General features: G+C 43.2%; 1 protein-coding gene across 7 annotated transcripts in view; it reads right to left on the reverse strand.

Moving 5' to 3' along the window:
• The window catches only part of TNRC6C (trinucleotide repeat containing adaptor 6C), a 153,403-nt gene that overhangs the window by 61,352 nt on the left and 64,777 nt on the right, over positions 1–27,274 (reverse strand). For 4 of the 7 annotated variants that reach the window (XM_025468137.3, XM_025468139.3, XM_049113884.1 and 1 more), the window contains one exon: positions 19,546–19,872. In XM_025468137.3, the coding sequence (XP_025323922.3) occupies positions 19,546–19,872 (327 nt within the window). Of the gene's footprint in view, positions 1–6,965; positions 7,043–19,545; positions 19,873–21,492; positions 21,532–27,274 lie in introns of those variants that run through there. The other 3 variants (XM_049113886.1, XM_025468138.3, XM_025468140.3) reach the window with 3 other exon arrangements.

The following is a 27,274-nucleotide window of genomic DNA, read 5'->3' on the forward strand; positions in this document are numbered from 1 at the left end:
CTAAAAAGCAAATGAAAAATAAGAAAACAAACAACAAAAAGACAGTAATAGACTCAAATAGACTCATAAATACAGAGAACTGGTAGTTGCCAGAGGGAAGGGGGTTGGAGGATGGATGAAATCCGTGAAAGGGATTAAGAGGTCCGAATGAAAGAAAGAAGTCAGAGATGAAAGGTGCAGCATTAAACCACATTAATTTTGAAGTAGGTACTTCCAGGTGAAACGACAAAGGAAAAACAAAGCCAGGCAACACAAAACTTTAGGATCTAATTTTTTGCTGCCAAATACTAGGGCTGGCTCTGCAACCCTGGTTTATAGCAATTCCCCCCAATGCTTTTTCATGTGCTATAAAAACTAGCTTTTGTAATAACTACTTTGTTTTTTTTTTTAATGTTTATTTTATTTATTCATGAGAGACACAGAGAGTGAGGCAGAGACATAGGCAGAGGGAGAAGCAGGCTCTTTTTGCAAGGAGCCTGAAGCGGGACTTGATCCCCAATCCCGGGATCACACCCTGAGCAAAAGGCAGATGCCCAATCGCTGAGCCACCCAGGCAGCCCTGTAATAACTACTTTAAAGAGATAAATGAGCCATTCACTTATTTAATGCAGAAAATAAGACCAAGGTAAAAAAAAAAACAGAGATTATCGGTTATTATCAGCACATCTCCCCCAGTTTGTTCTCCTATCAGTCTTTTTTTTTTTTTTTTTTTTTTTTTTTTTTCCTCCTATCAGTCTTGATTCCCTCAAGGATAGGATACACCAGGACCAGGACAGTACTCACTGCAACCCACATGCAGACAGCAGGAGGTAACCAACCTGGCTTACCAATGCATTCTTTCCCAGACCTGGAGTACCTTTTGAATACATAATATTTTTTTCTATCCCATGAATAGGTCACAATGCAAAAGATTCAGCTCTTTCTTAATAGTCTAGAGGGTTTGTGTGGAATGCCTTTTGTCTACAGCTCAGCCCCCAATCTGCTGGACTCACACTCAGTTATGCGTCAGGTTTAAAAAATGTATTTGGGGGGGATCCCTGGGTGGCGCAGCGGTTTGGCGCCTGCCTTTGGCCCAGGGCGCGATCCTGGAGACCCGGGATCGAATCCCACATCGGGCTCCCTGTGCATGGAGCCTGCTTCTCCCTCTGCCTGTGTCTCTGCGCCTCTCTCTCTCTCTGTGACTATCATAAATAAATAAAAATTAAAAAAAATAAAATAAAATAAAAAATGTATTTGGGGATCCCTGGGTGGCGCAGCGGTTTGGTGCCTGCCTTTGGCCCGGGGCATGATCCTGGAGACCCGGGATCGAATCCCACGTCGGGCTCCCGGTGCATGGAGCCTGCTTCTCCCTCTGCCTGTGTCTCTGCCTCTCTGTCTCCCTCTGTGTGACTATCATGAATAAATAAATAAAATCTTTAAAAAAAAAAAAATGTGTTTGCATCCTTGATGGATAAGAAGGATAGCATCCCAAGTCAGTGGAGAAAGGAAGGACCAGCTAATAAATGCTGTTGGGACAGGTGGAAAAAATAAGATCCTTGCCTTCGATCATACAGAAAAATCAGCTCTAGATGGATTAAAGACCTAATTACGAAAAGCAAAACTTTTTAAAGCTCAATAAGGAAGTACAGGAGGCAACTTCTATGACCTGGGACACTCGCCTTCCTTAAGAGCTGATAAATTTGACTCTTAATATTAAAAACATCTAGGGATCCCTGGGTGGCGCAGCGGTTTGGCGCCTGCCTTTGGCCTGGGGCGCGATCCTGGAGACCTGGGATCGAATCCCACATCGGGCTCCCGGTGCATGGAGCCTGCTTCTCCCTCTGCCTGTGTCTCTGCCTCTCTCTCTCTCTCTCTCTCTCTCTCTGTGACCATCATAAATTTAAAAAAAAAAAAAAATTAAAAACATCTGTATGGCAGCAGATACCACATAAAGGAAGCTAAAATATAAGCCACAGACAGGAAGAAGAGAGAACAGAATAAAGGATAAAGAATGCCTAACTCAATTAGAAAAAGACCAACAATCCAAAAAAGGAGGGAAAATGACAGGAAGAGGCAATCCAGAGAAGAGGACCCCCTCAACAGCCACCAACACATGAAAAAGTAACCGATCTCATCAGTAACCAGGAAACATACTTGAACACTGCAAGACATCATTTCACACATAACATAAGGATTGATTCCTTTTGGGGGAGATGAGAATAGGATGGAGCAACATCTGTACCATTTCTAAAATAGAGTTCTAAAGCAAATATGGCAAAAGATTATGTTACATTTGTATTCTGGACACAGTTATATTATTTTCTGTGTACTTTTATCTTGAAAATATTTCAAAAAATTTGAAAAAAAACTTTACGTGCTTAATTGTGATATCAAATGAAGTGACATAAATGGAATCCCAAAAGGCACCCAAGGTGAGCAGCCAGTTCTACTAGCCAGTAGGGATGTAATGAAGAGAACAGATCAAGCCTGTACTGTTAGAAGACTGTGTGAACTTCATGCAAAGAGACTCAATGTGATCAAAATTACCAATCTGGCCATTGAATTAAGCCTAGTTCTGGAGGTGGGTCCTGGAGAGCTGTTTTACAGCCATCATGCCTGCTGCACAGTAGGGAACCAGTAAAGCACTTACGTACAGAACAAAGCTGAGCTCCAGCTAAAGCTGCTCACTATCTGAACAACACCAAGTCCCTTCTCTGCTCCACAAAGACGAGGACAGACTATATAATCCCTCAGGTTCTTAGCTGCAAACTGGACGATGTCTAGAGCTGCCATACACTACACGATAACATGAGAATTACACACAAAAGTACCACGCCGCATATCTGGCAGATTCAATCCCAACCCTGGTATCAAAGCCAAGATTTCTCTGTAATGTGGTAAAATACACATTTCCCATCTTAACCTTTTGGAAGTACGCAAGTTGGTGGCTTTAAGTATATCCATGCTGTACAAGCATCAGCATTATCCATCATCCCAACCTCAAAGTGTGACCTGTGACACAAGAATGCCACTCACCCCTCCTGCAGGCCCTGACTATTCCTCATACTTCCTATAAACAGAATTGAACAGTATTTGTCCTTTTCTGTCTGGCTTATTTCTCACAGCATCAAGGTTGTTGTTGTTGTTTTTTTTTTTAATAGTTTATTTATTTGAGAGAGGGAGAGAACAGAGGGAGAGGGAAAGGAGAGGGAGAAGCAAGTTACCCACTGAGCAGGGAGCCAGCTGTGGGACTCCATCCCAGGATCCTGAGATCATGACCTGAGCCAAAGGCAGATACTTAACCAACTGAGCCACTCAGATGCCCCTTCAGCATCATGTTCTCAAGGTCCATTCACATTGTAGCAGGTGTCAGAACCTCCTTCCTCCTTTTTAAGGCTGAATCATATTCTACTCTATGTATACACTACACTTTGTTTACCCACTTACTCATCCATGGGTGATCTGAGTTGCTTCCACCCTTTGGCTATTATGAATAATGCTACTATAAACATGAGTGTACAAGTATCTGTTCCAGTCCCTGCTTTCAATTCTTTTGGGTGCACCTCCAGAAACAGTACAGCTGGATCATACGGTAAACCTAGGTTTAATTTTTTGAAGAACTGCCATGTTGTCTTCCACAGTGGCTGCACCATGGTAAACATTCCTACCAGCAGGACACAAGGGCTCCATTTGCTTCACACCCTTGACCACATTTGTTAACTTCTGTCTGAATAGCAGCCATTGATGGTTGTGAAGTGGTATCTCATTGGGATTTGGATTGGCAATTTCCTTCTTTTTTTTTTTTGAAAGATTTTATTATCCATGAGCAACAGAACGAGAGAGAGAGAGAGAGAGAGAGAGAGAGAGAGAGAGAGAGAGACACATAGGCAGAGGGAGAAGCAGACTCCCTGTGGGGAGCCCCATGGAACTCCAGGATCACGCCCTGGGCGGAAGGCAGACGCTTAACCACTGAGTCACCCAGGCGTCCCTGGATTTGCATCTCCTTAATGATTAGTAATGTTGAGCTTCTTTTCACATGTAAAGCAAAGACATTTTAATAATCAAACTGTTTAATTTATTATGTTTAAAATGAACAGAATCAGAGACAAAGCACTACATTGTCTGGAAATAAAAAAACATAAAACCGGGGATCCCTGGGTGGCTCAGTGGTTCAGTACCTGCCTTCAGCCCAGGGTGTGATCTTGGGAGTCCCGGGATCAAGTCCTACGTCTGGCTCCTTGCATGGAGGCTGCTTCTCCCTCTGCCTGTGTCACTGACTCTCTCTCTCTCTCTCTCTCTCTGTGTCTATCATGAATAAATAAAATCTTAAAAAAAAAAAACATAAAACCCAATGAGCTTTCAATAAAACTGCAGAACAATTCCAACATATGCCATCCTGCTACTCAGATTATTTTGTTTTGGAATTTTCCATAAATATTTATAATCAAAATATGAAAGTGTAAAGAAGAAATATGAATGCAAGAATGAGCCAAAACATTTAATTTCATTTTTAAAAAACATTACTTTTTTTGATTGATTGGTTTTGGGGGAGGCAGATACAAAGAATCTCAAGCAGACTCCCCACTGAACACAGAGCCTGACGTGGGGCTCAGTCCCAGGACCCCAAGATCATAACCTGAGCCAAAACCAAGAGTTGGACACTTAATCGACTGAGCCACCCAGGTGCCCAAAACACTTAATTTTAGACACAATGAGATGATAAAATATAGGGCAATGTTGTTGCTAATGAGAAAAATAAATAAATCTAGGTTTTTATATTTGGAGCTATATAACATTCTCTAGGAAAAAGCAATTTATAAACTTCTCTATGAGGTAGTAAGAGGCTAATGCTAATATTTAAGTTCTGTACTTTCAGATAGTTCTTTCCCTTTAGATATTTACAAGAAAAACAAATAGGCAAGGACCAAAGGCTAACAATGGCATTAAGGAGATAATCATGTGAGGAAGTAATTTTTTTCATTTACATAAATTTAAAAATCTCAAATTTCAAAAAGACGCCAGTCATTAAGATTAAAAACAAAAACAAAAACAAAAACACAATAATAACACCAAGGTAGGGACGCCTGGGTGGCTCAGTGGTTAAGCATCCGCCTTTGGCCCAGAGCATGATCCCCGGAGTCCAAGCATCGAGTCCCACATCAGGCTCCCTATGAGAAGCCTGCTTCTCCCTCTGCCTATGTCTGTCTGTCGGTCTGTCTCTCTCTCTCTCTCATGAATAAATAAATAAAATCCTAAAAAAAAAAAAAAATAAATAAAACACCAAGGTATATCCAGGGTATCAGAGATGCCAACACAGCTGGGCTGTTTCTAACAAGTATGTCCAACTTCTCAAGAAATGATCACCACAATGAGAAAACTCCTGCTGATGTTCATTCCTTCCCAGGGTTTGAGATAAAGAGCTCTGGAATAGAATAGCAAAGGAGGATCAACATTGATGTGGCAGTATGGGCAGGAAGGAAAGTCACTTCTACAAACATGCCCAATATCTGAAACAACAGAAGAGGAGGATCAAGTCATGCCTGTGAGTTTATATATTGAGTATCTCTATAATCATGTTTAAAAATGAGAAACAGAGGGGCACTTGGCTGGCTCCGTTAAAAGAACACTCGACTCTTGATTCTGGGGTTGTGAGTTTGAGCCCCACATTGGGTGTAGAGATTACTTACAATAAATAAATACAACTTAAAAAGAATAGGGAAACAAAATCTCCCCATGAACACCCCCATTCAAGCTCCCTCATTTCCTGATTGTAATAGCTCTGCAGCAGCCTCTGCATACCCTCCTCTCCCCCTCTCCAGGGTGTTCTACACCAAGTATTCTTTCCAAATGGACATCCAGCAGATCACGAATGCCTACTTGAACACGTCAAAGGCTTCCTAACATAAAGACTGAAGTCTTTAAGCAGCCAGCTAGGCTTGATCCTTTCTGGGGACCTCACTTCCCACAATTCTTTCCCTTGTTCTGTGTTCAAGCCAGCTCCTCAAGGCTCCATCTGCACTCTGCTACCCCAACAACAGGGCTTCAGAAGAAAGCCGTCCCCAACCTGCACTCAATGTCTACTCTCTTCTCTCTTCTCAACTTAGCAGATACTTCGTTTGAGAAGCTTTTTCCTTCTCCACTTCCCCACTGCCCCCCAGGGCCCTTGGACACATTCATCCTAACAGTCTTCCTCTCCTTTTAATGTGTTTAGACCAGGGATTGGTGAACATTTTCTGTAAAGGGTCAGAGAGTAAATATTTTAGGCTTTGTGGGCCAGATGGTCTCTGAAACAACTACTCAATCCTGTCACTGTGCAGCAAAAGCCGCCATAAAGAATACGTAAATGAATTGAGTATACGGCTGTGTCCCAACAAAACTTTATTTACAAAAGCAGGTGGCAGGCTAGATCTGGCTTGTGGGCCATGGCTTGCCAAGCCCTGATTTAGATGGTAACAATTATGGGGTGCCTCCTACATGTGGGCATCATGCTGGGGACACAGTGCCAAACAAGATAGACAAGTTTATTCTCTCCTGGAGCTGCGCATCTTGGTGTGCATTATCCATCCGTGTGACAGTCTGTCTCTCCTCCTAGGCTGTAAACTCTGACAAGCCAAAGACTGCCCACTTTTTCCCCTCCACTGTTCAGCAGAGCAGTTGACACATAATCGGCAGTGAAAAAGTGAGATCAAGTTTATATTTAGTCAGAGTTATAACTGACACTGACATCTACAAGTAAAACACAGTTTCCTTCACAGTTAAGTCCTAGAGCCACAGATGTCCATCTGGAGCAATGATGTCTTACTTAGAGCAAACTGCTAAGCAGTTGTGTGCTTGCATGATCCCCTATGCAGGGTCTTAGGGGTTCCTGGAGAAGCTGCAGGCTCCCGGCAACCTCATGGCCTGACACATCTGTCCCCATGCTGGTTTCATCTTCTGCTGACATTTAATGTCTGTCCTGCCGTTGCTGGGCACACCACTACACCTACCTCCTCCTTTCCTTATCTCAGCTGTTCTTCTGTTTCTTACTTCTTTGGTTCTTCAGCAACATCCAAACATACTAGGTCTCCAAAAATTAATTCAGGGGCAGTATGTGGAGACAGAAAATACACGAAAAAAAGTAAATAAAAAGTAAACAGAAGGTAGTCTTTGTGCTTATTCTACCATCTGAGCTTTCTTTGCAAGGGCAGGTTCTAAGGATTTCTCTAAAAATTATGAATGAAAAAAAATTTTAAAGCTAGGGACTATATACATCATACTGAACTATTAGTTTATCATCAGAAACAACTCTGAAGGAGTGCACCCTATCATTTTTCTTTCTACTTGTGTAGGTGGGCATCAACAAACAGCCGGAGCTCTGGGCTGGCTCAGTTGGAAGAGGATGCGACTCCTGATCTTGGGATTATGAGCCTGAACACCACATTGGGTGTAGAAATTACTATAAATAAATAAATAAATAAATAAATAAATAAACTTAAAAAAAATATATGTAGACAATCAACTGTTATCAAGGGCATTATTTGGCACAACTTATAAAATTTAAATGTGTTAAATTTAGATATAGTAGATAATGGGATTATACCAAAGTTAAATTTCCAATTTGCACAGTTGTACTCTAGTTATATAAGAGAACTTCTTTGTATATAGAGGATATTTAAGGATTATGATATCTGCAATTTTTTAAAGATTTTATTTATTTATTCATGAGGCAGAGAGAGAGAGAGAGAGAGAGGCAGAGACACAGGCAGAGGGAGAAGCAGGCTCTATGCAGGGAGCCCGACGCAGGACTCGATCCCAGGTCTCCAGGATCAGGCCCTGGGCCAAAGGCAGGCACTAAACTACTGAGCCACCGGGGCTGCCACCTTAAATGCTAATTTTTCTCTATACCCCACTTTGGTGGCAGTAGTTGAGGCTAAAGTGGTAATGATTATCTAGTCTGAAGCCCTTGCTGTGTGAGATGGGGAGGTGGAATGAGATTTAGGTGGGAGAATTAGTAGGACCTAGTGAAAGGATGGACATGTGGGGAGAAGAGGATTCAAAAGTGATGTCCAGATCTGGGGTTTGGGCCCTGAGTGGATGGCAGTGCCGACCACGGAGGTCAGGAGTACTGCAGTAAGAGTGGTTTTGGGAGGGGAAAGGGGGAAGAAGATGATGGGGGCCTACTTAGTTATGTGTGTCTGGGTGCTTGCAACACATCCAAGTAGCTCTGCCCCAAAATCCCAAGAGTAATAAGCCTCAGAGATGCGTGTTTCAGCTCAGTGTAGGCCGGGCCCTCGTCCTGTCGGGTCTGTATTTGGACTAGCCCAGCTCTGCAGGTACTCTATCTAGCTCCTTCAAAGGCCATCACTGTTACTCCAGGCTCCTCTCCGGCTGGGCCTGTTACCCTCCTTAACAGCCCGGTCACGCAGGAGCTGTATCTTATAGGCCCTGAGAATTTCAGGGGCTGTCACTAAGCAGTGCCCTTTTCCTCAAAAGCAAGAACACATCTGCAAGTGGTGCATGCCAGGAGACAAGTACTTGGAACTCAGAAGTGAGCTAATCGTTCTGGAACTAGGGATGAACAGTGGGAAGGGGCAAAAAAGAGCAAGAAGGCCAGTGGAGAAAAGCAAAGGATGGGAGAGATGAAAGCAGATGAAGAAATGTCTCAATAGAGCGACTCTGAAGAGTGTTCTGCCGAACGGCAGGTAGCCCTGTGCTCTGGGATGGCGGGAACAAAACAGAGGCAACACTGGTACCACAGGAGTCCCCAGAGGCTCAGTTCTCACCTCTGCACAGAAACGCCTGCATCTGCATGGAAACGAGGGCTTTTGTCCCCGAGGCTGCAAAGACTGGCAATATTTACACGTGGAACTCTTTGGAGGGGCTGAAAATGAGACTGAGGAGGTAATTTGCTCCTCATCTGTCAATGGTGTTATCACTTACTATGTAAGGTACTAAACAGAGTTTTCTACTTCAATGTTTTCAGGTGTAATTAAAATAGTAGATAAGGAAAGAAATGAAAGAGACAATTACAACAATGGTTTTCACTGTGATTAAACTCTCGGACCTCCAAACTCATCTAAATATTTACCTAAGAAAAATATTTTTGTGGGCCCTATTTAAACACGTAACAACCAAAAAAGCTAAGGATGAATAGTAAAACTTCCTCTACGTCATCATGGGGCTATGCTTCTGATTTTTGGCCCTATCCCTTGATGTTCCTGGTTCTACCATGTTCTCAGAGTCCCAGGAGCACACTGTACAAACATCTCTCTGCAGAGTGGGGGCCCCAGTCAGGGTGCCCTCAACTGTCCTTTCTGGAGATGCTCAACAGACATCCTGATGGACTGACCAAGACTGCATGGATGCGCAGGGCCTGCTGTCTGCACAGGGAGAAGCCCAGGCCACGGTCGAGACAGGCATGACACACGCAGGTGCCGCTCTGTGCCTTAGTCTTTCCTTAATCCCCCTCTTTCACTTGTAGCATGTTTTGTCATCTTTTTTTTCCTGCTCAAGAAGTTTGACAATGAGAATCAATTGTGTAATCAAGTAACAGGTTACTTTACTATTTAAAAAATAAAATCATTTGAGGGGTGCCTCGGTGGCTCATTTGGTTAACCATCTGCCTTTGGCTCAGGTCATGATTCCAGGGTCCTGAGATTGAGCTCTGTGTCGGGCTCCCTGCTCAGCAGAGACCCTGCTTCTCCCTCTCTCTCTGCTGTTCCCCCTGTTCATACTCTCTCTCTCTCTCAAATAAATAAAATCTTTTAAAAAAATAGTTGAGGGCAGCCCCGGTGGCTCAGCAGTTTAGCGCCGCCTACAGCCTAGGGCGTGATCCTGGAGACCCAGGATCGAGTCCCATGTCGGGTTCCCTGCATGGAGCCTGCTTCTCCCTCTGCCTGTGTCTCTGCCTCTCTCTCTCTTTCTCTGTGTCTCTCATGAATAAATAAAATCTATAAAAAAAAAAGAAAAAATAGTTGAAACATAAAAATAGATTTAAGAGGTTGAAAGGTCTCAAAAGCTAAAGCAAAAAGTTATGATTTTAATGCAATGGTTATGGTTTTCAACTACAGACTCTTGATTTGAAAATAACACCACAGTCTTATTGAAGTGGTAAAAACAACACAAGCAACAAAACACAAACAGTTGAGCTGCTAATGCCAACACACAGAGGTGTTAACCCTAGAGCCACTTTGGAAAATTAGGCTACATCCACTCCCCACTGTCAACTTCCCAGACTCCTTTCAAGTCTTCTATGGGTCTCTGAGGAGCACAGTTTGAACAGCTCTGTTCTGGGGAATCCTTTTTTTTAAGACTTTATTTATTTATTCATGAGACACACACACACAGAGGCAGAGACACAGGCAGAGGAAGAAGCAGGCTCCATGCAGGGAGCCCGACGTGGGACTTGATCCCAGGACTCCGGGATCACACCCTGGGCTGAAGGTGGCGCTGAACAGCTGAGCCACCTGGGCTGCCCCTGTTCAGGGGGAATCCTTAAATGTCTCCCCCCGCCCCCTTCCATCTCCATCACCACCACCACCACCACCGTCACCGTCACCGTCACCTCCAGCACCACCATCACCAGCACTGTCTCCTCTAGCACCACTGTTGCTGCCACCACCACCACCTCATCACCACAACATATTCTAATATGAGAATTTATTCCAAAAATGAAAGTTTAGAAGACCATTATTCTCTTCATGTTTAAGGCACACCATTCTTGCTAAGGGAATTTTAGGACTTTGACAATATTTGAAAACATACTTTTCATAAACCAAAGTCTCTTGATTGTGTTATCAATTCACAAATCTGTTTTAGTCCTAGTCTAAAAGAGAGAACTACGGGGAAAGAGTTTTGTGAAATGACTGACTTGTCATTTCAGGAGCAGGCATTTTTAAGTGAATGAAAGCTCTGAAATAAACCAAGACGGAATACTCTCATAGGTGTTCTAGACGCTCCTGTATAGCTCAGCTCTGAAAGGCTAAAATCCATGCCTGTAACACGCAACGAGTCTGAGAGTTTATAAATAGGAGTTGTCATATTCATAGTACATCACACAGCACTTTGAATTTTCAAGAATCTCCATCCACAATGAATTAACTAAACCTTAACAAGTTATATCCATTTTACAGATGGGGAAACATCAGAGGGGTCAAACTCGGAAAAGGTGTTCTAACTAATAAGCAGTAAGGACTGCTCTGAAAGCTCCATCTAGTGCTCCTTCTGCTCCACCATTCTACTATCACAATAATTCCCCCTAAAAAAAGCCTTAAAAAGAAAAATGTAATGAAGTTTGTGTATTATGTTAAATTCTCTTTTCTTCTGCTGTTTAAATGGTCTACACACTCTAAAAATACGTATCTTTATAAAAATCTAAGGAACATAACTATCTTAAGTGATTAATTTAAAAGATTATACAATAGCATGATTTAAAGAGAAAAGTTTTTTTTTTAATTCCAAAATGTTACCATAAAAAGATAAAATTTTCAAGGAAAGGTATTTAATGAAGAGCTTCAGAAGCCAGAGTAAGCAAAATTTTAATGAGGTATCAAATTCATCAGATAGGGAAGTGTGGGCAAGATTTATTCAGAGTAAGTGTGCAGAATGCTTAATTAGCACAAAGGCTGACAGGAGCACAGGGTTGGTTCACTCCCCACGGCCACAGTCCCTGGAACTGAAATTACAAAACAGTAAAGCGCAGGTAATACAAAGCTATTCCAAATGCTTTCCACAGTTAATAATATGTTTCCTGATGCTTCCCGGTAACACAAGTTCCCTGCTGCGAGCAGGGTAAATGTTAACTGTTCTCAGCTTTGGGGAGGCGTCCCCCCTCCGCTGCATCTACCGTGTGCGAGAATCTCATGGAGACCGCGCTCGGAACTCAGAATTCCACCGCGGGACAGACTCTAACCATTTCTTCTGTCAACTTCCACGAATACAAGGGCTCATGAAAAGCAGACCAGACTAAAAGGTTTACTGGAGACAATGCTCAAGAGTGTGCGCGCAAGACTCCGCTTTCGGGCCATGTGGAGCTTGCTCCCTCCGGGTTAAGAACCTATTAGCACCGCGACAGAATGGGGGCAGGCAGCGCTTCGCGTGTGGGGGTGGGGGCGGCGGCCAGGAGCTCGCAAGGAGACGGGGGGGGGGGGGGGGGTCGCGGCGGGGCCGGCTTCTCAGGTCGCCGACGCCCCCCGGGGTGGGGTACCCGCGGGCAGGGACACGCTACCTGGCAAGCGGGCCGCGGCGTGCAGCTCCAGCCGCTCCAGCCGCTCCAGCATGCGGGCCGCGCACCGCAGGAGCCTCCCGCTCTGGCGCCTCCAGCTGACTGCCGCACCCGCACCCGCACCCACACCTGCACCGGCCAGCGCCCCAGCGACCTGCGGGCGACCGCGGGCCAGGGGCCAGCAGTGCCCTTTCCGCTCCAGGAGATACCCGATTCATCCCCTTCAGCGATGGGGAAGGCGTCCACGGAGGGGACTTGGAAGCTCGGATTATCTAATTGCAGCTGACACTAAACCGATCTTCCTTCCTCTTTAATGAATTCTTTCGATTGTCACCGTTTGCACTTCAGGACCGGCTACAGGGAGCTACGGGGAGCGCCAGGGCCCCTCTTCTGTTGGCCTGAGAGTCAGCTGAAAGAATAACAGAATAGTGCCTACTGGCTGCATGCAAATAAATGCTGCTCTTTCATACTGCCTTTGTTTTACGTCCCCCTTCTTCCTTCTCACTTTTCCTAAACAACCCTGAAACATTTGGCATACCAACACTGGCGATAATATTCTAAATGAGCCCCATATGTAAACTGGCAAGTGTCCAACTTCTTAATTACTTTCCTGCCTCTATCTAAAAAAGATCTAAGTAGCAAACACTACCCAGTGCATATTAATCAAAGCCTCTGTTTATAAATGTACAAAGCAGCTACCAAAACAATACATTGTTCTGCCTTTAGCACAATGAAAAGAGGTTTTTTTTTTTTTTTTTAAAGATAAAAGCTCTCAAGTGTTTGGAGCCAGAGCTCTGCAGCAGACTTGCAAGAACATAGTCCACCTAGAAAATCACATAACAAAATGAAAATTTTCTGGAACCTGAATAGGTGTGAATCACTACATTTTTATACTACTACTTATCTTACCAGGTACAAGTGTTTGCCAATGGGCTAAATAAGCTCCCCTCCAAATTCATACATGAATTAAAACATTTTTCACTGCATTACTTTTTTAGAAGGCTAATATTTTTATTTCAAGACAAATGTTTTTATTTATTTTTTATTTATGATAGTCACAGAGAGAGAGGCAGAGACATAGGCAGAGGGAGCAGGCTCCATGCACCGGGAGCCCGATGTGGGATTCGATCCCGGGTCTCCAGGATCGCGCCCTGGGCCAAAGGCAGGCGCCAAACCGCTGCGCCACCCAGGGATCCCAAGACAAATGTTTTTAAATAGAGAATGTGGACTGGGGCTGGCAGGGACCCTGGCCTCTTCATCTCATGTTGCAGGAGACCCTCTGCCCCGGGGGCAACTTATGTCTCTTTGGATCCTGTGATGGAAGACCTGAGACCCAGCAAGAAGTTCAACTGGTTCCCAAACACAGGTCATTCTTTATCTCCACGTAGCAAAGCACCCTGTCAGTCACTGGAAGGTTAATAGACTTCCAACTGTTTCAAAGAGACAGCAGTTGAACACTGTCTTTGTCCCTCCTGCCTCTTGACAGTCTCAACTCACCTACCACTAGCTCATGCCACAGGGCAAGTGATAACCACTGCTCATATTGAGCACCCATATTAGAGACTGGGTGGGCAAAAAAGATGTCCTCCCAGTTAGAATAGCTGGGTCAGCAGGGGTGCCTGGGTAGCTCAGTCGGTTAATGATCAGACTCTTGATCTCAGCTCTGGTCTTGATCCCTGTGTGTCAGTTCGAGCCCCGAGTTGGGTTCTATGCCTGGTATGGAGTCTACTTAAGAATAAATAAGTAAAATAAAAAGAATAGCTGTGTCAGGAGACAGAACCACCTAAAATTTTAATACATTCTCCCAAACTGCCCTCCCTAGTGGCCACACCAGGTACATTGCTACCTGTAGCAAATCAGAGTTGCCCCTTCCCACACCCTCACCAGTCAGATGGAGTTGGAGTCTTGTGGTGAAGACTAAACAGTATTATGTGTGAAGCACTTGGATTGAGCACATAGCACTCAACAGTACCTCTAGCATTACAATAGATTTTCAGGTTTTGGCAGTTTGGTGAGTGAAATACGGTATTTCACTGTTGTTTTCATTTTCATGTATTTTCCCCCCGGTCACAAATAATACTCTCTCTCAAAATGTTTAGGGCTCATTTGTAGCAGCTTTATGACCTGCCTGTTCCCATTTTGCCCATTCTCCTCTTGGGCTGTCTTTATCCTCGCTGATTGATAGGACTGCTCGGCATTTCCTCTCAGGTTTTATTTATGGGCTTGTACGAAAGTCTGTAACTTTTATACACTCAACTTTGTCAGCCTTTCTTTTCATGGTTTCTTGCTTATGAAAGAATTTTAGGCCAGGACTTGGAAATGTTCTCCTGTATCACCTGCAACAGTTTCCATGTTTGTTTTGTATATAGCTTTCTAGCAGTCGGCCGCCAGGAGCTGCCACACTTCCCCAGTAGTTTGGGGAGCCAGGCCATGCTAACCTAAACTTCTGCGTGTGCATGTTTTCCCTGGTCCCTCAGGGGCAGCTCATCCATTTATTTGTTTATTCTTGCTCCAGTAACACGCAGATATAATTAATTACTAGAGGATCCTAGCTCTATTTGATAGCTCATTATTCTTTTCAAAAATTTTCTGGACTATTTTAGTTATGTACCATTACTCTTCTAGATGAACTTCAGAATTAGCCTGCCAAGTTCCAAAAACAACGTGCTGGGATAGCTTTGAGTCTGAATTTGATAGGACCGGGTCATCACAGTAAATTCTTGTGCAAGTTTATTGCTTGACTTAGTAATGCTACAGCCACCTTTCCAGCCCCATCTTGTCTTGCTACCCCTGCACTCTGCCCCCAGCCACGGTGAACCACCTTCATTAGCCATACACGCAGGCTGCTCCATCACCTGCCTTTCACAGCTAATCCCAAACTCAGCTCATGTCGACTCCGTGGGAAAGCCTTCCTTGGCAGTTCTCCATCCTTGATCTTGGGTCATCCTCCATCCTGCGCTAGCATGCATATAGCACCCCACAGTTATCTCTTACAGGTCACCCCAACCCACTTAGGCATGAATCGTGTATTCCTATACTTTGCAGGTGTTCAATAAATGTTTTGCTCAGTGACTTCATGTAGACATGCTTGAAGAATCCACAGTTCTTAAAAAAAAAAGGAAGGAACGAACGAACAAACCACAGTTCTGGCAGGTTAGCCTCTCCCTTGTCGGAGGTGGGCAAGCTCTATGTGGAACTGCTGCCAAAGCATTCAGATGAAGTAACCAAAGGAAAGAGTGCAAAAATATTAAGCTGGTGTACTGGTTTGTCAAAAAATGGCATAAATTGGCATTACAATTTTTCCATTTGAACAAGCTTGACAGATTACTGTAAATTACAAGGTGAATCATAACAAAGCTTTACAAGAGCCAGAGTGATCTACTGACTTATATCCTTTTCAGAAGCATGTGGAACATAAAGAAAAAGAACAAATAAAGAAATGACCATCAGGCTGGGTCTCTCTCCATATGCTACCCCTGCCTTATGTAACAGTATAGAAAACGTATCTATGCTTCTTGGGCTAAGACAACTATTACTTCAGTTTTCTTTCTTTCTTTTTTTTTTTAAAGATTTTATTTATTTATTTGAAAGAGAGAGAGAGCATGAACATGAGCTGGGGGTGGTGGGGGGAGGGGCAAAGGGAGAAGCAGACTCTGTGCTGAGCTGGGAGCCCAAGGCAATCTCAGGACTATGAGATCACGACCTGATGACCTGAGCCAAAGGCAATGCTTCACCGACTGAGCCCCCCAGGCACCCCTTCAGTTTTTAATCCTTTACACATGCTCCCCTTTCTTTCTACACTGGTATCTGTAAGTGCCTTCTGTGTACTGGGGTAGACAAGATCACATTCCCTCATTCCAGCAAGACTGTGACCATCCCTCCCACCCAGAGAAAGCAAGGCAAATGCCTCAGTATTCAGATGGGAGTGTACCAGGATGCTCATTAATGTTAGCAGGTTTGCACTATATAACTTTTTAAAGCTATGACAAAGGCAATTCAAAGTCCACCGACTCTTTCCAGGGATATTTAACCTTTAATCTTTGTCAATCACACTAAACCTTTTGAGGGAAAAAAGAGTCCACATACTGATACACCTGGGAAAAATAAAAATTAATATTATGGGCTGAAATAATCCCTTTCCACATGCCTTTTCACAAGAAATGGTCTGCTGTTAAACTTTTCAGGATTAGTCACTAACACACTCTGGGTATTTCAATCTTAGTGACCGAAGCATTCTTACTTTTTAACTTAACCTCATTTGTCAGGGGAATGGAATCATGACTAAAACTGCATTTTTCATTTTAATGCAGGTGTGACTACAGGAGTGGAAACCTGCTTACCCAGAATTAAACTCAATGACTATGTAATCCTTAAAAAAAAAAAAAAAAGTGCTATGAGCTTTTACTTGAAGTTGTATCCAGAAGATTCAATGCAGCAAGAAAATGTGGCTATTCTTCTGGATTTCACCTAGATATGAATTCAATAAGTAATTTGCACCATGAAAAAATGCTTCAATCTAGGAAGGACAGCTGAAATTTCAAAATGTACACAGCTCACGGAAGGATGAGAAAACTTTTACGGCACTGTTGTAGAATTTACTCATTTAAAGATTTTGCAAGTTTAAGAAACAACTGCTGTTCCATAATAGCATTTCAGAGATGGGCACATATTTGTTGCACTTATGGAGCACTTACTGTAAACCCTGTGCTGAGTATGAAACAAATACCTCTCCCTCAGGGTCCTGTAAAGTGGGAATCCCCCCATGTCACAGGTGAGGACTCTAGAGGGCAGGCCATGAAAGTGACTTAGTCAAGGTCACACAGGAGGTCATGAGTCTGGAAATTTTATTAGGCCACTGCCCCACCAGCCTGTCTCCTGAGCCCTCTCCTGTGCTGCCTCCATTTACACTGCTTCCCCTCTACAATCCCTGTGCTGACTTCTGAAAAACGGGATGGAGTTCTGGCAACACCTCTGTGGATAAAACCAAACAAGCTCTTTGGAACAATGTCTGACTCAGAAATTAAATGGAAGAGACCTGAGTGATTTGATTAGAGGCCCTGAGAAGTTCAGGGCTCTGATTGTGGAGGAGAATGAAGTCCTAGCTGAGGATGTGATCAGTGCCAGCTGCCGGATCATCTTCCCCAGGGCAGAGCTTTTTCCACTCCACTAGGTAGGTCACACCATAGAAAAGTGAGACATTTTCTTTATAGGATACTTTCAATTTCATTGAGAGGGGAGACTCTTACAATTAGTCAGCAAACTATGTAGGTTGCACAGTGTGCAATGAAGGTGAAGTCGTATTTGCAGTCGTATTTGCACCTTACTGCAGCAAGAGGAGCAGAGTGGAAGCATGGAAGGGGTTCTGTGGGGGCAGGGCCGTGATGACCTGGACGGAAAGAAGGGGCCGGCGATCAGGTGTGTGCCTGTCCTGGGAAAGGTGACACTGAGCCTGGCATATTGGTGAGACAGTCAGGAAACAGTGCCGAGAAGAATGGAGAGTAGGCCAGGTGGAATAGAAGGGAAAGCACTGAGTAGACAAGGCTGTCTTGACAGCCAGGCAGAGGAAGTGAGACTGTGCAGTAGGACTAGGAAAGCAGGACAGGTTTCGAGGGGACCTGAATCAGAAAGGTTCATTTGGCTATGGTACCAGCAACTGGTGGGAAAGACATGAAATTGGTATAAAACGAAGACTTTTGTTTGGGAACCAAAAATCAATAATTTCTTATTAATATATAAATTGATTCCATTTTCTGAGATGTTTATACAGAAAATCTGATTTACTCATTATATATATATATATATATATAACTAGAATATAGCTTTCTGGAGGATATTTAGAGACAAATATTTTAATAAAGGACATTATTTTCACTACCCAACTTTGAAGTAATTCCTTATTTTCTACTTATCTAAGAAGATTCTGGCAACATCTTGCACCAACAGTATTTGATGGGAACACTGATGCAGTACTGCCAACTAATCATGCAATAATGGGTAAGGTCTGAAAAAAGCAGGGTTGTTACATTTCTTTTCCAGTTTTTCAGAACAAGCATCTGATGTTAAAACACCAAGCTATTTAGAAATGACTATACACTCCTTCTCTGTGTTAAGATTTTCCTGAGGACCACATTTCAGTGCAGAAAGTAAATGCAATAGTAACTGTGGTGAAGCAGATGGGACTACATTCTTGGTCAATGACTATATTTGATCATTTATTTTCTTCTTTGCTTTTTGCTAACAACCATTGATCTACATTCCCTCTACCAGGAACTTACCAGATAAGAATTGAGACTATTAAAGAGATATGGCCAAGCTGTCTAAAAATATTTGTTTCAAATATACCACAAAGTCAGAGTTTTGAGAAATACTGCTATAAATACTTTTAAACCCATGTTGGAATCACTCTTCATATTAGAAAGCAACACATGAAAGAAAACAGTAATATAACTTGTGTCAGGTTTCTTTTAAATCCCGATCTAATGCAAGAAGCCTTCTTGCTTCTCTAGTTATAGGCCTGAGTGTAACCACCATCAGCAAATATGGTGTCCATGCTAGTACCAGTGCCAACTGTGAAATCATCTGAAACTGAATGATTTATGAAAATAACAGAGAAACACAGCACTCGAAAACATGTATTTTGCTCTCTTCCAAAAATTTCTCTGAAACTTCAGGAAAGAAATTGTTTAAAGTATGAGTCCATCAGTAAGGTCAAAAAAGATGGGATAAGGAAGAGAGGAGAGGAGAGTTGTCATGGTCTGCAAGCTGGAAAGCAAACAAATAAGTGATGATTTCTCTCAAGACCCAAGAGAAAGCTGGTGTCCAACTGCAGGCAAGGATGCCAGCAAGAAACAAGGGGATCAAAACATTGGCCATGCAGGGGCCAAGCACAACATCTGGCAGGTTTGGCTCAAGATGTCTGAACAAGTGACAGAAGCACCTACTCCCAATGAAATGCTATGACCTCCCTGCAGAGAGACCAGGTGCAGTCACGGGACAGCCTTGGCAACGCCCAGGAAGGTTTTATCAAAAGTTCTCACAACAGGGTTCTATGGCATCTGCCTAGACAGATGCACGTGTACTCATGTGCAGACCTCTGGTTTCTGCTGAGAAACAAACTTAGCCAAAGCAACTAATGCCATCTGAAAACAGATGAGAAATAATATACAGAAGTAGGAGGGAACAGAACTGAACTTTAAAATTCAATTGAACTAAATCTACCCACCATCTAGCTAGCTAGCTCACTCCATTATATGCATATAGTGAATATGGACCAAAATATGTTTATCTGTATTACTAGGCAGCAAAGCTGAAAATAGCACACCAGTTCTCAGATAAAAGGAATGCCTCATTCTGTGTGTTTTTACCTGGTTGGAGCTTACTGGGATGCTGCTGCACTCCGGTTCCAGGGAGGGGAGGAGGGCTTACCCCTGCAGGCCCAGCACCCTGGGTCGGGCTCACACTGGTCAGAGCCCCTGTAGGCAATGGCTGACCTCTCTTTAACAGCTGCTTCTGTTCTTGCTGGCGGAAGCGTGGAGGCACCTCGCGAGGCAGGTAACGGGACGCAGCTGGCTGCTGGCTGCTGGCAGATGCACGTTTGCCATTGCTGCTGTTGGACAGAGTGCTGGTGGAAGTACTGGTACTGGTACCGGCAGGTTGGGGCTGGCTTGAACAGGTCTTAGTAGGTTCTGGCACTGTAAGGTACAAAATGAAAAGAACCCAAAACTTTAGGAACACTCCTTAAAACCCCACCCTAACCAAAGAAAACAAAATAAAAACTGAGAAAGAAATAACAAGGTAGTGCTCTGGAAACAGAAATGGACTAAAGTCCAGAGGCTCAAGTTTGAGACCCAGTTTTCTTATAAACCAACTGCAATCCTGAGCAGTAGGTTTTGGCCCACAGTTTTCTCATCTGTAAATTGGGTGATTCAGTTAGGTTAGAGTAGCAGTTCACACTTCGGCTTCTATCAGACTCAATTCAACAAGTTCCCCAGTGACTCTGATCTGGTGCTGGTGGTCCCTGGACCACACTTTGAGAACCACTGCTCTAGGCCTGTGTTATCTCAAATTAAGGGATCCTCAGATGGCCATGAGTTTACATATATTTTTGTTTTAATTCTGATGACAATACACACACACACACACACACACACACGCATTCTGGGTTATCTGATTGAGGCATTTGTGGTGATGCTATCTATAGCACTACCATACTCTGTTACAGATTTATTGGAAAAGAATGCAGGTGGGCTAATTTGCAAATGATGCATTTGAATTAACTGAAAGTCAAAGTGCCATCAGAGTATTGCATAAGCAAAAGTTTCAAAGTAATTTTAACAGAAAGGAGAGATAAGTGGTAGCCCTGAGAAGGCCGTATTACTACTACTACGTAAGCCAAATGCAAAGATGATTTGAGTAGTAACCCTGCATTCTGAAGGGAGCACAGACACATCAAATACAATTAAGCCGCAAAAGTTGTTCCCATCGTATACTTAAAACATTAATATCCAGGACATTACATTTATCGTTTTTTTAAAAAAAGATATTTTATTTATTTATTTAAGAGATTTTATTTATTTATGGGGGGGGGCTTGTGTCAGAGGGAGAGAGAGAAGCAGGCTCCCTCTGAGTAGGGAGCCCGAGTTGGGGCTTGATCCCAGGACCCCAAGATCATGACTTGAGCTGAAGGCAAGTACTTAACTGACTGAACCACCCAGGTGCCCCAAAAGACTGATTTATTTATTTGAGGGCGGGTAGGGGCAAAGGAGAGGGAGAAGAATCTCAAGCAGACTCTGCACAGAATGTGGAGCCCAATGTGGGGCTCAATCCCATGACCCTGAGATCATGACTCAAGCCAAAACTAAGAATTGAAAGTTCAACCGACTGTGCCACCAAGGTGCCCTTACCTTGTTATTTGAAAAAAAAAGATTTTTTTTCTACTTAATTTGTAAATGTCTTTGTGTATATCTTAAAAGTAAATAATATTATAGAAGTATTTCCAGTCAATACTAGGGGGAACACGAGATGTTACTGTTGGGTCTTTACATTACCATCCTGGGTGGCTTATATTTCTCATCTCCCAGCATGGGCTATGCTGTGCACCTGTGGCCCGGTTCTCTCTGCACTGTCCATGTCTACAAAGGCCCTCTGCCCAATGTTCTTCGGTCACCCTGCCCAGCAAACCCTTAATCCTAGATGAAGCCACTGTCCACTCTCTCCACTCCTGCCTCAGATCACAGCCATGTAGTCTGGTGTCACTATGAGTTTATATGTCCCTAACCCAGTGCACCCTCAGTGCTTCCTGGCCAACCTACCATTTCCTGGGTCTGCGGGGTTCCACTGCTGTCTATGACTCACTCAAAGACCTTCCACTCTGGAGCTGCTAATGCTTTTATCTCCTCCTCCTTCTCAGATGAACTATGACTTTATTTTCCAGAAAGAATAAAAGCCATTAGTCAAAACCTTCAAGTTTCTGCCACTACAAATACATGACCATCACACCATTCTCTGTCCCATGCCTGTTACTCTGATCTATGGTGAATACTGTATTTTACCAGTTCTAAGACTTACATTTCTTCATATATTAATAACATTTACATTGGGATGTGTCTTACCATTGATGACACGAGTCAATTGGCAGTACATGAACACTGGTATATCTCACAATCAATGGTTTTGGAGAGGCAATGCAAGATGGCACCCTCCAGGGGATCCCATTTTAGGGACTTTGTGTGCCCTAGTTCTTTAGCCTGTGACATTCTCCAGAAGAAACACAAAAGGCCCAAAGCTTGAGAGTAAGTCTTCAATTAATTCTTTTTTTTTTTTTTTAAGATTTTATTTATTCATGAGAGACAGAGAGAGAGAGAGAGAGAGAGAGAGAGAGGCAGGCACAGACACAGTCAAAGGGATAAGCAGACTCCATGCAGGGAGCTTGATATGGGACTCGATACCAGGTCTCCAGGACCACACCCTGGGCTGAAGGTGGCACTAAACTGCTGGGCCACCTGGGCTGCCCTAATTCTTTGTTTTATAAACACAAGTACACAAGACAATCTAGCCATTTGGGTTGGTGTGGAGAGTGGAGGAAAGCACGTTTGCAACTTCTAAGTCACCCAGGGATTGTGTGGCTACTCTCCACAACCAGCTTCTTCTCATTATTTAGACCTACACAGATTTCTTTTACCTTCAAAGATAGCAACAACCACTGCCCTCCTTGACCCCAAATCCCCCTCCATCCATCTCTTGATTTATTGCCTCTCCTCCTGTCAAACCTCTTGAAGGTCCCGTTGGAGCTGCTCTTGCTGTATCCTCCCCCACTTGCCCATATCCATCCCATCTCATGCCCCACTTTGAGGAAATGACAATTACTTCCTTGACGCTAAACTCCAATGCCACATTCTGAGGTTTTGTTTTTGTTTTTTTGTTTTTAACCTTTCCTTTCCTTTTTTTTGAGAGTGGCAGGAAGGGGCAGAGGGAAAGAATCTTAAGCAGGATCCACGCCTAGGGCAGAGCCTGATGTAGGGCTCGAACCCATGACCCTGAGATCATGACCTGAGCAGAAGTCAAAAGTAGGATGCTTAACTGACTGAGCCACCCAGGCACCCCTAACCAATCTGTTACCTTTAGCAGGGACAGTCACTTTGGCCATCCTGAGACACTCTCCTCCTTGGCCAGGACTCTGAAAGTCCATGCTTGGATTCCCACTGGCCTCTCCAGCCACTCCTTCCGGCTCCTGGTGGCAGGTTTCCTCTTTTGCCCTTTTTAAAGATTTGGCTGCAAACACTCACTCAACCAGTCTACTCCCACAGCTTTACTCATCAACCCTCTGGTCATGAGTGGCTAGTGGAGATCTATATTTGCATATCTTATAGGCACTTCAGAATCAGTGTGCCCCCATAGTCATTGGTTTCCTCACTCCCTCTTCTTCCAAGTTCTGCTATCACTCTTCTGACAGGTGGCTCTAGTCAGAAACCTGGACTCCACCCTTGATTCTGCCCTTAATCCTTCCCAACCTACCTAAAACCAACTGCCCAACTTTGACATTTCTAGTTTACCTTAAATGTCCCTCCTAAGTATCCCTCAAGCTCATCTGCCTGTTTCCATTCCTATTGCCCCAACCAGAGTCTGGAGCACCATTCTCCCCCTGTGGACACTACCAGAGTATGTTTGTCTGTAATCCATCACCTACTGCAGTCAGTGTGGTCTCCTTCCCACTGGCACCTTCAAGGATTCCCAGCCCCTTAGGATACAGTTCACAGGTCCTGGGCAGGAAGCTGTCCCTAATCCCCACTTTTCTAGACTTATCTGCTAACTTCATGCTGAGCCTCTCTCTTCCAGCTAACTACCACGTATCATCAATACTCATAGACAGCTCTGCACATTTTAATGTTCCTGAAATTGAGATGCATCTTATAATTATCAGTTTAGTTTAACTGGCAGTATGAAATAATGCACAATTGATAATATATCAGATTCAGTAAAACATGGTGATTCCTAGACATTCCTTAAATATCAGATTAAAGGTCACTTCCTCTCAGCCCCCTGGCCCCCTACATGTTCCAGGCACCCTGTATGTGTGCCAGCACTCAGTACCTCAGACTGCTTTCTAGTGGGCCCGTCTCCCTGTGAGGCTGATTTGACATCAGCATGGTGCCTGGCACACAGTAAGCACTCAACAAACGTTAGAGGGCTTGACTTTTTCTCTAACACACACTATGAAGTTCAAGAGAAATGCAAAACTAGCAGAATATAAAGAAAGTAATTGGTAAGGTAGAAAAAATACTAGACTGGAAAACTGAAGCTTTCCAACTCTGAAAGCCTAGAATTTTATAAGGGAAGAACAAAGGATGTGGAACATGGTTTCAGTTCTGTGATGGCTTATCTCTTCTGAGCACAGAGTTTCTCTTACTTGTGTTCTACCTCTCTCTGCTCCTATTTCCCTGGCCTTGCTATAGACATGGAACATTTTTTATAATTTACTTAGATTTGTTGGTTATTCACCTTCAACTCAAAGGCATATGAGATGGATATTCATTCTACCTTTTTTTAAAACATTTTTATTTATTTATCCATGAGAGACACACAGAAAGAGGCAGAGACATAGGCTGAGGGAAACTCGATTCTAGGACCCTGGGATCATGACTCAAGACAAAGGCAGATGCTCAGTCACTGAGCCACCCATGGGCCCTGCCCCCCACCTTAAAAGAAAGCTATAAAACCTATTATAGGTTGATTTTTAAACATAGGGGCTTTCAAGTATGTTTTTTTTCTGACATTGACCTTTTGCTAATTAAAATAGCAGAAGTTCCTAAGTATTTACCCAAATGAGTTGAAAACTTCTATCTACACAAAGCTTTAGGAGTGTTTCTAGCAGTTTTATTCCTAGTTGCCCAAAATGGGAAGTAACCAAAATAACCTTCTATAGGTGAAGGACAAAGAAACTGGTATATCCATACAATGGAAAATTCACATTTAAAAGAAATGAGCTATCAAGCCCTGATAAGAAATGAAGGAATCTTACGTGCATACTGCTAAGTACAAGAAGCCAGTTTGAAAAGGCTTCAAATTCTATGATTCCTACTATATAACACTGTGTAAAGGCAAATCCATGGAGAGAGTAAAAGCATCAGTGGTTGGTTGACAAGGGCTTGGGGAGGGAGGGAGTAGGAAGAGGCAGAGCATAGGGTTATTCAGGGCACTAAAATGTTACTATACTTTATCATGGATATAGGACGTTAGCATTTGTCAAAACCCATTAGAACTGTATAACACAGGGGGCACCTGGGTGACTCAGTGTTGAGTATCTGCCTTTGGCTTGGGTCGTGATCCCAAGGTCCTGAGATCAAGCCCCACATCAGGCTCCTCGCAGGGAGCCTGCTTCTCCCTCTACCTGTGTCTCTGCCTTTGTCTCTGTGTCTGTCATGAATAAATAAAATCATAAAAAAAAAAAAAGAATTGTATAATACAAAGTAAACTCAATGTAAACTGCAGACTTTAGTTAATAATAATGTATCAGTCTTGGTTCACTGGTTGCAACAAACGCACCACACCAAGGCAGAAATTCATAACAGGAGAGACTGAGAATGTGCTGGGGTGGGGAAAGGAAGTACGGTGGGAACTCTCCATTCTTTCTGCTCAATCTTTCCATAAACAAAAAACTGCTCTAAAAAACAAAGTCAATTAGAAATTCTTGTGCACTGTTGGTGGGAATGCAAACTGATGCAACCACTGTGGAAAAGAGTATGTATATTCCTCAAAAAAATTAAAAATAGGGGCACTTGGGTGGTTTAGTCAGTTAAATGTCTGACTCTTAATTTTGGCTCTGGTCATGATTTCAGGGTTGTGAGATTCAGCCCTGTGTTGGGCTCCACACTGAGCATAGAGCCTGCTTAAAATTCTCTCTCTCTTTACCCCACTTCCCTCTCTTTAAAAAAAAAAGGGGGGGGGAATCCCTGGGTGGCTCAGCGGTTTAGCGCCTGCCTTTGGCCCAGGGCGCGATCCTGGAGTCCCGGGACTGAGTCCTGCGTCGGGCTCCCTGCATGGGGCCTGCCTCTCCCTCTGCCTATGTCTCTGCCCCCCTCCCCGCCGCCCCCGTCATGAATAAATAAATAAATAAATCTTTAAGAAAGAAAGAAAGAAAGAAAGAAAGAAAGAAAGAAAGAAAGAAAGAAAGAAAGAAAGAAAAGAAGAACATAGAATGACCATATGAGGGGATCCCTGGGTGGCTGGGTGGTTTAGCGCCTGCCTGGAGTCCCGGGATCGAGTCCCACATCGAGCTCCCTGCATGGAGCCTCCTTGTGTCTCTGCCTCTCTCTCTCTCTCTCTCTCTCTCTCTGTCTCTGATGAATAAATAAATAAAATCTTTAAAAAAAAAATGACCACATGACCCAGTAATTCCACTACTGGGATTTACCCAAAGAAAATGAAACTTGAAAAGATACAATCTTAAAAATCCTAAAAAAAAAAAAAAAAAAAAATGACCACATGACCCAGTAATTCCACTACTGGGATTTACCCAAAGAAAATGAAACTTGAAAAGATACAAATCCCTATGTTTATTGCAGCATTATTTATAATAGCCAAGATATGGAACAGCCCCACTGTTCATTGATAAATTAACAGATAAAGAAGTTGTGAGGTACGCGCGCCACACACACACACACACAGAGGCAACACTGGAATATTACTCAGCCAGAGTAAAGAATGAGATCTTGCCATTTGTGACAACTAATGGACCTAAAGGGTATAATGCTAAGTGAAAGAAATCAGAGAAAACAGATACCATATGATTTCACTCATATGCGGAATTAAAAAAACAAATGAGCAAACAAAGAAAAAAGAGACAAACAAAAACCCTGACTCTTACATACAGAGCACAAACTAGTGGTTCCCAGAGGGGAGAGAGGCAGTGGATGGGTGAGATAGGTGAAGGGGATAAGAACACACTCATCATGAGGAGAACCAAGTAAGGTATGGAATTGTTGAATTACTATATTGTACACCTGAAACGAACATAACACTAATTACAGTTTAATTTTAAAAATCCCAAATCTAGGGTATCCCTGGGTGGCTCAGCGGTGGTGCCTGCCTTTGGTCCAGGGCGCGATCCTGGGGTCCCGGGATCGAGTCCCACGTCGGGCTCCCGGAATGGGGCCTGCTTCTCCCTCTGCCTGTGTCTCTGCCTCTTTGAATAAATAAAATCTTTAAAAAAAAATCCTTAAAAATATATATAAATGAATAAAAAAAATGAATGAATAAGTAAAATCTTTTTAAAAATCCTTAAAAATATATATAAGAACATTTAAAAAATCCCAAATCTATTAATTAAAAAGACAAAAAAAAAAAAAAGGAGAGAGAGAGAAGCAAACTTGCTGTCTCTCTCACAATAGCAACTTTCCATTACAACTTTGCAAGTGAAATTGAGAGCAGGGTAGAAGTACATCTGTCTGAGACACTACCACTGAATTTATGTAAAAACATGTGATTAGTATGGGGGCACCAGGATGGCTCAGTTAAGCCTGCAAGTCTTGATTTCAGCTTGGGTCATGATCTCAGGGTTGTAAGATCGATCCCCAAGTTGGGCTCTGCATTCAGCGT

Source organism: Canis lupus, chromosome 9 (assembly GCF_003254725.2).
Source record: "Canis lupus dingo isolate Sandy chromosome 9, ASM325472v2, whole genome shotgun sequence".
Taxonomy (NCBI): Eukaryota; Metazoa; Chordata; class Mammalia; order Carnivora; family Canidae; genus Canis; species Canis lupus.